General features: G+C 39.6%; 2 protein-coding genes across 2 annotated transcripts; one reads left to right on the top strand and one right to left on the bottom strand.

The window, feature by feature from the left end:
* Nucleotides 1-68: 68 nt before the first annotated feature.
* On the bottom strand, nucleotides 69-11,288 carry Hmt4-20 (Histone methyltransferase 4-20). The gene is made up of 9 exons (XM_083045762.1): nucleotides 10,943-11,288; nucleotides 9,544-9,777; nucleotides 9,268-9,433; nucleotides 8,979-9,149; nucleotides 8,695-8,823; nucleotides 8,409-8,598; nucleotides 7,917-8,325; nucleotides 6,022-7,830; nucleotides 69-5,862 (listed from the first exon to the last, which is right to left on the bottom strand). Exons 2-9 carry the CDS (start codon nucleotides 9,756-9,758, stop codon nucleotides 5,448-5,450), a joined length of 3,504 nt encoding a protein of 1,167 aa, XP_082901888.1. The 5' UTR covers nucleotides 9,759-9,777; nucleotides 10,943-11,288; the 3' UTR covers nucleotides 69-5,447.
* A 908-nt stretch (nucleotides 11,289-12,196) lies between these two features.
* LOC145940521 (mitochondrial ornithine transporter 1) lies at nucleotides 12,197-14,574 on the top strand. The gene is made up of 5 exons (XM_083045766.1): nucleotides 12,197-12,615; nucleotides 13,435-13,671; nucleotides 13,781-13,944; nucleotides 14,025-14,300; nucleotides 14,401-14,574. Exons 1-5 carry the CDS (start codon nucleotides 12,495-12,497, stop codon nucleotides 14,572-14,574), a joined length of 972 nt encoding a protein of 323 aa, XP_082901892.1. The 5' UTR covers nucleotides 12,197-12,494.
* The last annotated feature ends 144 nt before the right edge of the window (nucleotides 14,575-14,718 follow it).

Here is a 14,718-nt window from a genome sequence, read left to right as displayed (position 1 = left end):
GGGTTTTTCCTTTTTTCCGCATTATTATCCGAATATGAATTTGGAGCCAAAAATGCTGTCGATGTGGATTACGTTTATGCGACTTATTTATTATGATTCCTTAATTCGTAGAAAATAATAATGACAATGTACATTTCTATGTATTTTCCGCTCAACAAAGAAAGTAATGTATAATTACAATGTGTACGTCGCGCGCGATTCTTTCTGCTTTACAGACAACTAGAGTCTTCTTTCTTTTCCTTCTCTTCTTCCTCTTTCTCTTTTATGCTTTGGCGGGAGGACAGACACGCAAAAAAAGATCGTCCTCCTCGTCGCGCGACGTCGAATTTGACGAAATTCACCTATAACAATGATCGCGTTTACAGCATCTCGCGCGGGGATGGGTGGGTGCGATTACGAGGATTCTCTCTTCACACACTCTCACGAACGATTAATCGAAATGTGTAACATCGTTCTTCTAATGGCAGTGAGACAAAAATTCTGCCGATAACAAAGAAGGGGGGAAAAAATCGTACGACGAATTTAAAAAAAAAAACCCAACGTCTCTCTTCTCGTGTATGTGTGTATATATGTGGGGCTTCGAATATAATCTTCTCGTTATATCCGAGACACCGTTCTCCCTTTCCTATCTCTCGTCGGTTTTCCTTTCTCTTTCTCTATCTAAAAAAAAAAACGCACATTTCGCGAGGAGTCTTGATCGACTTCCCTTGAACAATCACTCTCGGCATGCACATCGCAAATGAAAGGGAAAAGAATATCGAATGAAAATCTTCCTTTCTTCACACCTCACAGAGGGGCGCAACATCTCGAAATGGGCCGCTACGATCACGCAACGTTGACAAAGAATCATTAACGTTAATGCGATTATACGGTAAAGCTGCGCCAGCGAGCAACGGTGCTCGTCATGTCATGTCATGTCGGGTCGGGTCGGATATTATACTACTTATTATATATAAATAATAATTATACACATATATATATATATATATATATATATATATATATTAATATAAATGATATTTCGTATCTTCAATCCCTTTATTCTCATTAAATGAAATATTAAAAATAACATACGTTTATTCGTTCGCTAATTGAGAACGTGATAAAAATATCATATATATAAATACGATACAAATATAAGTTCAACTTTTTAAAAAAATTTTTAATCAAAGAATCAAAGGATTAAGATATACATTATGTTTCTTTCTAATCACGTCGGATAAGCCGATTTGATTACTATAATTACGTTCGATCACTTGCTAATTAAATTACTAACACAGTACAACAAAATATCAAACTTTTTTTATAATTATTAAGTTTCGTTAATGGATTATAATAGATGGGTGTCTCCATAGCACATCAATACCAATCGTTCGTTTTCATTACATCGAAATTTTGGTTTTTTCCAAATTTTAAGATTGGCGTTTGAGTCCTTTTTAGGCTTTATTTCAAAGTATATTTTTAAAAAATAATGACACCCTCTATTATATATAATTTAGCTTCATTATATAATAATAAAACTATAGCTAATATATATATATGTATTATATATATTATGTAATATAATATATATAATATATATAATATATATAATATATAATTATATTATATAATCTAATATATAATATTATATTATGTAATATAATAAAGCCGAATTTGGTCTTAAAAATGAATCAAAGTGGCCAACTTTGAAATTTGAAGAAAAAAAAATTTTGATGTAATGAAAATGAACATTTTATACCGATGTGCTATGGAGATACCCACCTCTATCATAATCTACTAACGGAATTTGATAATTATATTGTCTGTTATTCTATATAATTAACCGATTGCCCAATATTTCATTAATAATTAATATTGTTATCAATTGCTGTTGATTAATGTTGTTGAATTGATAATATGCTAAATTTTTTCATATATTAGCATTAAATTTAGAGATAAGCAATTGTTAATAGATAATTATTAATCAAAGCTGTCGGTACAATCAATTTTAATGTTTTTAAAATGTCGACTTTAAAAAAATTCACGTTTAGTTGATTTAATCAACTTATACATATATATTTTTTTTAATTTATTTTTTCGAGATATATCCGTGACATAAAAAAGAAAAATAAAATTTTTACATCTCCTTTGTAATATATTTGTACATGTGAATAATATACAGAATGTCCCCACTTTAAATGTCACAATGAAATATTAATATCTGAAAAATTAAACAATGTTGGGAAAAGAGTTTCGGACAAAAGTTATAGCTTTTCGATAATTCTATCTTAATACTTTTTTTATATACAGATTGACTAAAAAAATCCTATGTAAAAGAAAAATTATATTAAATTATATTAGTCTACAAAAAAAAAAAAAAGCCTTTATATCTCGAAAACATTTCAACCGGATACACAACTGTGCTGATTCTTCATGAATGTTTCCCTCACGATACGACTTTCGTACAAAACTTTTTTCCGATATTATTTAGTTTTTCTAGTATATTTCGTTGGGCAGATTTAAAATAGGATCTGTATATATGATAATTGTAAATGTACAGTTCTCTTTTCGTGTAAGCATTCAATTCAGCACGATTAATTGCTCATTCGAAATTAGTTTAGCGAACCAGCAAACAAAAATTTGAAAAGTATTAATTTAGATTAATTACTCCAATATTCTCACGCGATTTCGTTATATTTGTACTAATGTGTTATCATTAAGCTTGCAATAAATAATCAATATACAAATTTTTTCGCCAAATTTGCGCGTTTTCCTCCCTTCCGCCTAGTATTGCACTTCGAAACAAATAAAAATAAAGAAAAGAAAGTCAATGAACCATGCAATATAGATAATGTTTATGAATTGTACATCCTATATACTGTACTTCAATTCAACGCAATACGTATTTTTTTATCGCTATGTACTGTATGCGATACAAAATGTTTCTCGCAATTCTGCACAGCTCGTCAAATATATACATATATATATATGTATGTATATATATGTGACGATATGTGACGTAATTTTTTTTTAATATTTGCAATATTAAAACAAAACAATTAGCGGTGGACATGAGTAACGGCCCATTCGTCAAGTCAGAATTTTAACTAAATCTCGGCGCACAATGAATAAACATCGCGCTCGATAACTTTTACTCGGAATACGGAACTTTTTTTTCAAACGGATATCACATCTTGAATTTCGAATATTTCTTTTTCTACCATATAAGACTCTAATGACAAGAGAAATAAAATGTGTATCACGAACGAAAAGTAAAGTAATATCGTTGTATGATAATTTCATTAAACGTGCGTCGAAGATCGGTGTTTTGATTACTAATTATTAAATATTAATTTTACTGAAATTTTCTAAAACAACGATATTACTTTCTTTACGACTGAATAGAAGCAAATCTAATCGAATTACACATGTTTTCTTTTCTTTTCGATATCGATTTAAAAAAATCCGATAGCTTTTTTGATTTGATATACAGAGAATAAATTGCACTCTCCAATTTAATAATCGGAAAAATTTCGAGTACCGCTTCTGAGTTTTACTTTTGCGTAATCTTTCTTTTTTCGTCCGCGAACAAACGTGGAAACAGATGGCGATGTCTTATCCACAAAGGCGAGCGTTTTCGTCCCCCGAGGGGGGCCTCGTCTGCAACATATATGGACATTCGGATTCTAGCGGCGTGTAATATAACGAAAACGCGTTGCCGAGTAAAACCCTCTCTCTTGTAATACTTCGTTACTACTACAGCATCGTGTGTGAACGGTGTATTTCGTATCCGTATACAATAGTATATGCAATGCGCGACGTCTGCCTGTGACGTATCGACTCGCATTGAAAGACATTGTAATATACACCGAAATAACAGAATACGGTAATAAACTTCTTATGTATATATATATCATTATATGTATAAGCAATATTTACAAGGTTCTCCATGATATTCGACCCTTCTTCGTTCGAGAATAGCGATTACAATAATAGTAACTAACTAATATTTAGCTAGATTTTTTTTAATCAGTTAGATAATTATTATTATACATAGTATAAGTATAGGGATCCTCCTCCTTCGTCCTTTCTCTCCGTTCCGGAGTGTACCACACATGCAGACAGAGAAAGTAGCAAGAATATAATAACGGACTACTTTCCGAAACGATTTCAATGAGAGTTATAGTTTGTAAGATTCGACTATGTTTATCTCGCAAAATATGAGATCGATACAATTCGTTTCATATACAGTAGTTCGCGTTTTATAGGAAATAGTTTGAAAAAAAAAAACAAAAACAAAAAGAGAAGACTTTTTTTCGGGAGATTATGTCGATCCTTCTTCGTCAAAGATAATAAATTTTTAAAATAGAATATGCTTGACTTGGCTCGATCGAATCATTAAGTAGAATTATCCGTTTAATGCATTATAGAGCACTTCATTAATCTTTATGAAACTGTACGACGTTTGGATAAGTATTCGCATACTATTTCCTTGATTTTCGTACGTAAGTATTTAATTCTTAAGGCTCCTGGGTGCTCACCGCGGCCATATTGGATTGGACGTCAGAGGCGAGAAAGCACACGCTGAAAATTCTTAGATGCCATTTTTTAATGAAAAGATATTTCGATTAAACAGCACTTCAGATGGCTTTAGCACACTCTTAAAAACCCCCGAAAACTATCCTTTTCCCTTTATAATCAATCAACATCTGTAAAATGATCGAGATATCAGACTGACATGCGGAATGATTGCGCATGTGCAGCAAAGACCAGACGGACTGGGCTTCATAATATTACATTTTACAGCTGTTGATTGATTATAAAGCGGAAAGGATAGTTTTCGGGGTTTTTTAAGAATGTGCTAAAGCCATCTGAAGTGCTGTTTCATCGAAATATTTTTTTATTTCGAAATGGCATCTACGAAATTTTAGCGTGTATTTTCTCGTCTCTGACGTCACGTTTTCGACATGGTCGGCAAGGAGCCAGGAGCCTTAAGACGAAAAAAACATGTATGCGATCTACAAATTCTCCCACCTACAAATTTTCTCGTTTACATCTCGGTAGGCCTTTAGAGATTCGTTGTTACCAGAATAAGACATACATTTCTAGAAGATTTAAATAACAAGGACTACAAGAGAGAGAGATAAAGAGAGATAGAGAGATAGGGAGGAAAGGCAGTAATTGCTAGTTCTAATTCTAAACCAAGTTTAATCGTGAGAAAGGTACCTTCAAGTTCGATATGAACTCGCTCTCGCATGTCGTAGGACGAGGAGGCCTAAAATTTTTGGAGGAGTGTCGGTGTGTATGTGTGTGTGATCCTCCTTTTTTTAATTATATTTCAAAAGATAGTCTGTCGTAAAATGTGTGTGTGTGAAATTGATATTACACGCGCGTCGTGACGAAGGTTAAGAGGGGATGGAAAGGAAGGGATCAAAGGAACGGGGAGAAAGGAGGAATTATAGCTGTTAAGAATGCGTTAGATCGATAGTGCGTGTCTCGTTGCCGAGGATCAAGCGTAATCTCTTCATGGGCGGCGGCGGTGGGTCGAGGTTCAGCTCGCGCGACTTCTTGTGCCGTCTCTCGCGATCCCTGCTCTTGTGCTTCTTCCGGCGTTTGCGCCTCTCCAATCCCTCGACGCGCAACACCTCGTATTCGGGCTCGTAGCTGTCCTCGCTCAGACCACTTGTGCCGGACTCCATGTTGTCCTCCAGACACGATCGCTTCATGCGCAGCGTCAGCTTAAGACCACGACTGGGCTTCTCCGGCGTGACGGCGGGCCAGACTCGACATTCGCTCGGATTGCTCGTCTGCCATTGACACTCGGAGGATGGGATCGAGCTTGATTTTCGCGTACTACTATTGTTTTCGTAAACTGTTAATCTGAAAGAAATAGTCTTTCGTTATACTAATCTTTCGAGGCAAAAAGCATATATATTTGTAGTCCGGGAATTGCTTCATGTGTTTCAAAAATATAAAAAAAAATAAAAATTTTATACGAAGAAAAAGAAATATTATTGTTTGTGTATCAATATAATTTACCTCTCCATGCTCCTGTCGACATCACAGTTTTCTCCCGATTGAACGCCGTTATTGGAATCCGCGCCGTGCTCGCTCCGGGCCGTCGAATCGATCGGAGGCCACGGTTCCTCCGGGATTAATACCGGCGGCTCGGCTTTACTATATTCGTCGTTACACTGCATCTCCGGTACAGGCGACGTGGAGGAGGACGCATGACGAGATTCGTGCTTGCCGCGTCTTATTATAGACAGTATTCCAATGTCCTCCAGATTACTCTCTTTTTCGCTAAACTCGTATATATCACCCTGGATGCCCGAATCGTCATCGGCCTCTCCGATCTCGGCCGTCGCCGATCTTTGCCGGTCCCTCCTCTGGCTCTTGGTCGATTTGTTCTTGCTCTTTCCCGTTTTCCCGTGATTCTTCCCCTCTACTCCGTCATCCTGAGCATCTTCCGTCCATACGCCGAACTTGGCTTTGGTGCTCGAGAGTCTCTTCTGCGACTTGCGAGACGATCTCGAGGACGCCATTTCCAACGCGTGATCTTTCCGCCTGGATGTTGATCTCTTCATCGACGAGGGATCATGATTGTCCTGCAAGTTTCTATGATCCGTTAAATCATTATTATACTCTGTGCCAGTCTGTACGTTATTAAAGTCCGCCGCGTTATTTTCTTCCCTAATATGTACTCTAGAGTCTAACTCGATTGCGCGTAACGTCGTCACTTCGGATCTGACGTCAGTCTCAACATTTGCGATATACGCATCACTTTTCATCACGACGCTCTCTTCTTCCTCTTCCTCCTCTTCTTCTTCTTCCTCCTCTTCCTCTTCCTGGCTCGGAACCGTACTATTATAACACTTTAAGACGTTTCCAATACTAGTTTTCATTTCTATAACTTCCTCAGTATTCATTCCACAAAACTCGACACTGTCCGTGCGATTCCTATCCGCCGTCGCGTCAACGACAATCGGACTCTCGCAGTCTTCACTCTCCATATCTTTCTCCATAGCGTACTTCTGCACTACGATTACCTTCGCCGAGTTTATATCGCAACATTCGTCATCCGATCGAGAGCTTGATTCATACAAGACATCATTATGCCGGAAATCGGCCTGTCGCAGAGCTTTCTTTTCTTCGATCAACGACGGCGAATCATCGTCCTCGCAGGACGAATCCTCGTTCAGCGTCTTGCTCTCGTCCGTCGAGGAGCATCGTTTGCTACGAGATTTGGAAAGTTTATCGAGGCAATTCTCCGTGTTGCAAGAATCAGTTTCACCTTCCTTATCCTGTACGGGCGATGAAGAACGACGGTAGTCTCTCGAGCGACAATTCGCGTCGTCGGGAATAAATTCTGCGGTATGTAAGCGCTGTTGCACGTGGGTCTGAGACACGGAGTTTAATCGAATTGAATCACAGGCGTTTGTACTATAATGTCCCTTTTTGTAACTGGAAGAATTAATATTATTTACTGTATCGGGTTCGACTTCTGCGGTGAGGTTCGGTATTCCCCGTTCATCCTCCATCAAGTCGTCGCTAACGTTAAACTCATCCTCCATCTTTGTCAGTCGTAACGGACAGGCGTCTTCGGTCGAGCATTCCTCTGTCGCGGTACGCCGTCGTGAATCTTCCACGTAAAAATCGCTATCTATCTCCGTGACGAGATGCTTTTGCAATCGCGAATACAGACTCTCTTCGGGTACTCTATCCGAATCCTCTTTTCGATGACTGATATTCGCCACTTCCGCATCTTTCACAACGGAACTGTCGAGACAGACCGACACAGGCTTTATACTAATCTTCCCCTTCTTCGATTCCGTTCTCTTGTGAAGCCTGTGAAATTAAAATTACATGTATTATACAGTATTAAAATATATAAAGATCAAACGTTTGATCGTATCAAGGAAAAAAGAGGCTACCTAGACGTTCTCAGCGACTGAGTATTCTTGAGAGCACTCCCGTCATCAGTACTACCATCGAATTTGCACATCTGTTTGTTACGAAGACTCCTCGTGACGGAAGTCGTGACCGCGGAAGGATGCGGTCGAGTCTGCAGCACGTTCTCGCCGTTGTTGATAGCCGGCTGCTGCTGATTGATATCGGAAAAATGACAACCCTGCGCGATCAGCAGCTCGGCATCGTACTTGGTGAGTCCTTTACGTCGCAATTCCTTCATACTGAGAGACTGTGGCGCGACCGCCGCATTTCCAACCAGAACTGCATTTCGCTCGGTAAGAGCGGTATCGGCTTGCTGTTTGTTCCTGTTCAACGGTTGCTGTCGATGCTTGGTTCGATTGATTCGATTATCCGTTTCTCTCAAACGATAACCTACACAGTACCCGATCCAGATAAGAGCTGATGACGATATCGCATTCCTCTGATAAATAAATATTATTATCATTTAATCTTACCGGATGACAGTTCCTCGCCCGGCTTCTGACTCGCGAAAGCGCCGGTCCCTCGCCTTTCACAGGTCTCGCATTCGCAGTAACAATTACCATCGCCGAAAAAATCCTCCCCGTAGAAACACGTGATCTCCTCGCCCACTTCAATGTCGCGCAACACCTTGACGCACGCTGTGTCTCTTCCCGTCGCTACAAACTGTACAATATCGTGAAATTAATATTCTCGCGTTCACATATAATAATTCCTTTTTCAATTACATTTCGAATTTCGTGCAATATTGTAGTTACCAACCTTGCAATTCGCTCTACAGTCATGGTTTATATAAGCAGCAGGCCCTAACCATAATTGGGCACAGTTCTTTCGACAACTAAACATCACAGAGAAGTCATTTTTTCCAGGATGTAGCAATGCAGCTTCCTCCTAAAGAGCGCATATAATGTTGAATAAAAATAAAGGAAAATCTATTGAATAAAGATAAAGAAGATTGAATAAAATGAGAATGATAAGAAAGAAATTACTTGAATAAGCTTTTCCATTTAAATATTATTCAAATATTATTTGAGTATTATTCAAACCTTTTCAGTAAGCTCAGCTATGCAACCGACGAGGCAGGAGATTTTCTCGTGCTTCATCCACTTTCGGGTGGCACCTATCTTAGCACCCTTTTGTCCCTCTAGGCTGTATCTGTAGCACGGTTCTATCGCGAATCCGGAATCCTTATCGAAAACTCGCAAATATCGTTTGATCTAAAAGAAAATAATGTGTCATACACACAACTTGCATAGTTCAAAATAAAATAATATAAATTCCATATAAAATGACAATGAATTTAAAATTACAGAATTATCATTGTATTTAACTTACGTGATTTTCCAAATTGATTTGTTGCTGCTTAGATTTTGTATGGGGAAGTCGTGCACCCCAGTCTCCACCCATTAATTTTTTATACGTTTTCTCATAATTTTGACTTTGGATAAATTCACAGATAATTTTTCGGAGTTCATCTTTATTTGCCTTCAACGGTCTGTATCTGTTGCGCAAAGATAAAATTTCAAGTTAAACGAGGTTAGGATAAAACTTGTGAATGTATACGTTAATTGAGGGGAGAAGGAAAAAAGGAACGATTCCAATAATACTTACCTGATATTCATTTTATGGGTGGTGAATCCTAGATAGGGATCTAACACGAGAGATGTAGCCAAGTCGTCATTGTCAGAGAGCTCTTTTGGTGTCATTCCACATCCTCCACCGCCACTGTTTGGTTGCATCTTTGCACCAACCGTGCCACCTAACCTTCGCTCCTGCTTCCTTACTGCAGTTGCTGAGGTCTGGATCGACAGGCAATCCACCACCATTCTGCGACACTGACTTTCACTGGAATAGGAAAAATAAAATTGTTTCTATAAAAAAAATTGATTAATTTTTCTTATAATTAGCTACGAATAAGTTCTTTTTTTTCTCTCTCAAATAGATTTAAGTTAATGCATTCATAAGTTAATGCATTCATAAGTTAATGCATATCAGAGGTTAACGTATTCCTGTTACACATCCGCAAAACAATCAAGTCTATCGAATAGATTTGATAATGCATTGCTATTGTTTCGCGAAGCAACTGTATTGATAGAAAATAACATTATATTTAAACCTGAATAAAAAGCTCGTTGTAGACTCTTGCAAGTCAAGGTAACAAACGAAATATACGATCCGAAATGCTACACTATTGTAACGAACACATTGTCCAAGCTTTAACCGACTATTCTATCCGGCCGAGGAGAAATCAAACGAGGTTTTCCCAAAGAATTTATTACTCCACATTGCTCTATCTAATAATATTGTGCTTATTCCTAATGTAACCTTCTCAGCTGTTACTGAAGTGCCAAACATGGGAAAAGTGCCTCGCTAAATCCCAAGCACACATGTTGAATTTTCTCTTCCCGGACGCACAATTTTTTTACATTCACATGCTTCCCCCCGGTAGGGTCTCCAGGAGACGAGGTATCCTGGCGTCGGAGCGAGAATCCGAACCAAGCCCAGTCGAAACGAGCCACTTGTCACAAGAAAAGGGGGGGAGAAAGACAGACAGACCAAGTAAGAGAGAGAGAGAAGGTTGCGATCGCGCTTCATCTATCTATTCATCCGGATCCGTCATCGGGGCACGCGACGGTCTCTCGAGAAGGATGCCGAAAACGGCGGCGGCGTCGCTTTGCTTCGCCTCGCAATCGTCCGAGAGAGAGCCGTCTCTCTCTCCCTCGGAAGTCAGCGCCACGGACGGGACGAACCACGTCGGGCGCCTCCGTATCGACCGGAACACGGAGACGGTCTATAGATGCGCGTCGGCATAACGGTCCTCTCCTCTCTCGGAAGAGGACCTCGACCTCGCCCCCGTCCTCGGGATCGCTCGGCACGGCGGAAGGAACGCCGCCGTAAAGGGCCAACGGGTTTAATGGCGGGGGACCCGAAGAAGAGTCGGGTTCTCCGCGTGAGATGGAGGAGAGGAGAGGAGAGACGAGTCGTGTCGTCGACGTCTCGCGTTACTTACCGCGAGGATGCTCTCCCGAGAACGGACCTCTCGCATCTTGCGGTCGATCGGGCCCCCAAAAGCTAGAGCGGCGCAGCGACGTGCCTCTCTTGTCGCGGCGGAGACGCTGCGGCGACGGCTACCATGGCAGGATGTATTGTTATCCGAACGCGAGGACACGACGATCTCCGGAGGATCGACTCGACGCGGCCGCGACGCGACGCGACCCGCAGCGTACATCAACACTTTCCTCTCCGCTTAGCGTGAACAGGCCTGGCCTTGCCTTGCCTTGCCTTGCCTTGCGTGCGTACGCAACGTGCGTTCTCAAGCTCTTTCTCTATCTAGCTAGCTCCTTCTCTCCCTCCCCCCCTCTCTCTCTCTCTCTCTCTCTCTTTCTCTCTCTTTCTCTCTCTTTCTCGTACGTGCCCTCTCTCGCGCGATTCGTTCGGCGACAATGAACGGAGTCGTCGGCCCCGGCGACGCGTTCCCGATCTCGCTTCTCGCCTCCTCGTGCGGATGACAAAAGAGCGAGAGGGGAAGCGACAAAAAATATATACATATATATATATATATCAATCGCGAGGCGAATTCATGCTTTGGAATGTCTCGGCACAATGTCGTCGTGATTCGTGCGTGTTCCGAACATATGTCTCTTTTTATGACCAGAAGCCAGGCGCTGCTGGGCCGTCTTGGTGATTTTTTTTTCGCGTCGCAAACGCCTCGTCGTCTCTATAGCATGCGAATACGACGACCTGGGTGTTCGGGTGTACGATTACGACGAGACGATTATGGCGAACCGGACAAAGTATCTACCTCGCGCGGTCGTCGCGAAAATTCTCGTCCAGGCTAGAGCGATCGGAGGGAAAGACACCTCCTAGTGACTTATGCGCGACCAGGATGCGGCACTGCACGTTTCCATGACGACCCGACCGCGTCCTCCCGTAACTTAGCAACTGCGATCGGGATCTGCCCTCGCCATCGCATTCCGCGTGATATTTTTTTTTTTTTTTTTCACCATGCACATACGTACGCTTTATTTACATCGAATGTTTAATTGGCAGGACGCTCTTAAACATCTTATTACGTCACAGTTTAATATAATTTTTTTTTTTCAATTATCACCTTTTTTGTATAGACAGATAATATACATATATTTATATATAATTTCATATGAACAATTTTTTCTCCCGAGAAAATTATATTACAATAAAATTATATTACACAAATTAATTAATTTCTCTACATGAATATTTTTTGAATATTATTTCCAATACAAACCTAACCTGACCTAACCTAAAAACAAGAATTCTCTCCAATGTATTGGAGACGCCAAGACGAGAAGAAAAAATTCTTCTTTTATTTCTAGAAAATATTACAAAGGGCCCGAGGATTTCTCGAGCCGAACCTGCTCGTTAAACGACCACGCGCGATAGCGGCTTCTTTTCAGATACACACTGTCTTACGAAATGGGCGATCATCAGTATCAGTACTGACCGATCGTACGCTTGTCTGAAACGTACACGTGATTGCGTCAGTTTTTTTTTTTTCTTATTTTTAAATAATATATACTAGAATGACGACGGAAAATGTCGCTGGGACGATCGGCGCGGAGTTGCCCCACGTGTCGAAGGAGAACAGCTGTGCCGTGGAAAATATCAAAACCGGCGTGATCGATTTCGTGGCCGGCTCTCTTGGTAATGTCCAGTATAATCGCGTTTTTATACGCGACATTCTTCCGTTTATATATTTTATAAACAATCGTGAGATACGCGGATAAAGGCCAAAATCACGTGTATAGGAATATGCAGTGGAAATTGCCATAACTCACATATATAAAATTATAAATTATATATAATATAATAATAATGATTATATTGTATATAATTATTATATTCAATAATAAAAAAACTATAAAAATTATATATTATATTTTTTATATATATCAAATCTATTGCAAATGAATATATACATATTCATTTGTAATAGATTTGACAGAAAGATAACGTTTCAGCACACACATTATCCCTATCTCTTTTAATGTTATCTTTCACATAAGTATATAATCAACAGATAAATCCAAACTAGTTATCAATCACAAATTGACAGAGATCATATCTTTTACATTACAAGAAAAAAGAAAAAAAAATACTTTACATTTGTCGAGAAAATATATCACATTTTTGTGATGATTTACCAATTTACGAATTATAGCATGTATATTGAATGTGCGATAAAAATTACAAATTTATATAGCAAGATATAGTTTAAACTTGATTTTAACATTTTGACATTCTTTCATCAAATGTTTATACTTGTTAGTTTAAACTAGTTTCAGATAAGAGTTATTTTTTATTACTCGTAAAAAAGAAACAGCCTATAATACCGTCTCACATGTGAGATATCGTATACATTTTCACGTCGTAAATTGATAATACATATATAATAATATATAATATATAATAATATATAATATATAATAATATTATCGTAATAATATTTTTTAACGTTTATAGGCGGCGTAGCGCTCGTCTACGTAGGGCAACCGCTGGACACTGTGAAGGTGAAGATGCAGACGTTTCCGTCTATATATAAGGGCACGGCGAATTGCTTTCTACGTACATTAAGGACAGACGGTATCGCGAGGGGTTTGTACGCCGGGACGATCCCGGCGGTGGCCGCCAACGTCGCCGAGAATTCGGTATTGTTCGCGGCTTACGGCGGCTGTCAGAAGGCGATCGCTCATTTAATAGGTAAATCGTAAACCGCATTGATTCACGATTCCGTAAAGCAACAGAATTTTTGACAAACAAGCTATATCTCATCACTCATCCAATATGTAATACAAATTTTTTCTTATAGGTGTACAGAACGTAAAAGAGCTGAGCTCCTTCAGCAACGCCTGCGCCGGCTTCTTTGCCGCGTTTTTCTCCTCGCTGACGTTATGCCCGACCGAGTTGATAAAATGCAAGTTGCAGGCGATGAAGGAAGTCGAACAGATGCAAGCAGCCGCGAACAAATCCACGGTGAATAGCGCTCGATGACGGTAGCTTTTAATGACATTGTAAACTTACGAATTTCGAGTGACATTGTCGTTGTTTCTCAGAGACCTCGTATAGGACCGTGGAATCTGACGAGACAGATTTTTAGGGAGCAAGGTGTAAGAGGCCTGTTTACAGGTCTGTCGTCGACGATAGCCCGAGAGATGCCGGGCTATTTCTTCTTCTTCGGCGGTTACGAGGCCACGAGGGAGTTGCTGACGACGAAGGGTCAGAAGCGGGAAGACATTGGCTGGCAGAAAACGATGGTGGCTGGTGCGGTTGGAGGAACGTTGCTCTGGCTAGCGATATTTCCCGCTGATGTGGTTAAGAGCAGAATACAGGTTCGTCTTTATCGCCTAAAAAGCAAACTTAATAATAACATGGCATAATGATGAAAGTCTAGTGTAAAAAGATGTAATTCCCGTCTTTTGTTTTAATTAGGTGCAAAACTTGAAAACACCCGCCTTGGTAGTCTTCAAGGATATCCTGCGGCAAGAAGGCATCGGCGCGTTATATAATGGATTGACACCGACCTTGATAAGAACGGTACCAGCCACAGCGACACTGTTCATCACTGTCGAATACACGAAGAAGCTTATGTGCAATTACTTTTGAAACCGACTTCAGTATTTTCGCTTTCTCATGCCTCTTGAATCTGACGTATTAGAAGAATATTTGTAAAAAAAACAATCAAATTGTACGCCACACAAACTCCACATCGCTTACAAATCTGTAAATATTAAAAAACAATGTAATGTG

Source organism: Prenolepis imparis, unplaced genomic scaffold, assembly GCF_030444845.1.
Source record: "Prenolepis imparis isolate NDT839.2.m4 unplaced genomic scaffold, iyPreImpa1.0 SCAF_9, whole genome shotgun sequence".
Lineage (NCBI taxonomy): Eukaryota > Metazoa > Arthropoda > Insecta > Hymenoptera > Formicidae > Prenolepis > Prenolepis imparis.
This window is presented reverse-complemented; position numbering and strand designations above follow the sequence as displayed.